Source organism: Myotis brandtii, unplaced genomic scaffold, assembly GCF_000412655.1.
Source record: "Myotis brandtii unplaced genomic scaffold, ASM41265v1 scaffold825, whole genome shotgun sequence".
Taxonomy (NCBI): domain Eukaryota; kingdom Metazoa; phylum Chordata; class Mammalia; order Chiroptera; family Vespertilionidae; genus Myotis; species Myotis brandtii.
The window spans coordinates 369653-370706 of NW_005371349.1; the positions used below are offsets into that span (position 1 = coordinate 369653).

At 65.3% G+C, this 1054-nt stretch overlaps 1 protein-coding gene across 1 annotated transcript in view; it reads left to right on the top strand.

Moving 5' to 3' along the window:
• The window catches only part of RBFOX3 (RNA binding protein, fox-1 homolog (C. elegans) 3), a 15078-nt gene that overhangs the window by 5340 nt on the left and 8684 nt on the right, over positions 1–1054 (top strand). Inside the window, exon 5 of the mRNA XM_014531720.1 lies at positions 88–180. Within this exon, the coding sequence (XP_014387206.1) occupies positions 88–180 (93 nt within the window). The remainder of the gene's footprint in view (positions 1–87; positions 181–1054) is intronic.

Consider the following 1054-nt stretch of genomic DNA (forward strand, 5'->3'; position numbering starts at 1 on the left):
TTCCCCCTCCCCCTGCCCTGCCCCACCCTCCTTTTCTTCCTTCTTCTCATCCTGTGTCTCCCCGTGTCTGTCCTTCTCTGCTCACAGGGCTTTGGGTTTGTAACTTTTGAAACTAGCTCAGATGCTGACCGAGCCCGGGAGAAGCTGAATGGGACGATCGTAGAGGGACGGAAAATTGAGGTGCTCAGATAAGTGTGCTGTGGGGTGACACCCCACCCAGTTCTCTGCCACCCTGTGGAGCACCAGACCAGGGTCCCCCCCAAACCCCCGGAACAGGAAGTTGGGGGGAGGGCAGGGCCACACTGAGGCCAGAGCCCAGCCCATCTCTGTCCTGTGGGTCTAGACGTCAGCCTCCCCCAAGGTCCCCCCTCCCTTTCGTCTGTCTCTCCTTCCTGAACGAGAACCCCCACCTGGGGGGTCAGCCAGACCCTGGGAGGACCCCAGAAGTTGTGTGTGTGAGGGTTGGCAGCTCCAAGGACCACGGCCAGGCCAGTCTGCCCTCCAGCTGGGAGCGGCCATTGGTCCCCGACGCCCCTCACAGGGAGCAGCAGCTGCCTCCTGCCCCCCACCCCGCATGCTGCCTGCCCTCACCCCACGGGGTCAGCAGCAAGTGGCCAGGGCCTAGATGGGGACCCAGCCCAGAGGAGCAGCAGGAAGAGGAGGCAAGGTCCCCGACAGACAGCCAGGGGAGGGGGAGGGAGGGCTCAGCGGCCAGCACGCAGCCCGTTGGAGAGGTCTGGGGGGAGGGTTCCAAGGACAGAGGAGTGGGGGCCCTGACTTGGCCAGGCTCTGGCCCAGCCCTTGGTGGCACCTGAGGCTGTGGCCCAAGGCCCCCCAGGGCTGACTCGGGGCCCCTTCCTGGGTTCCACGCCCGGCCTGCTCTCTGCTCCCTTCCCAAGGGGCCTTCTTCCTCCTCCTCCTACTCCTCCTCCTCCTCCTGCCCGTTCCCGCCCCTGGACAGTGACCGGGCCTAGAGGCCTGGAGAGTAGGACCACCCCATGGTACTGCCTGCCCCTCCCTCACAGGCCTTGTCTCCCATGGGCACATCAGAAAG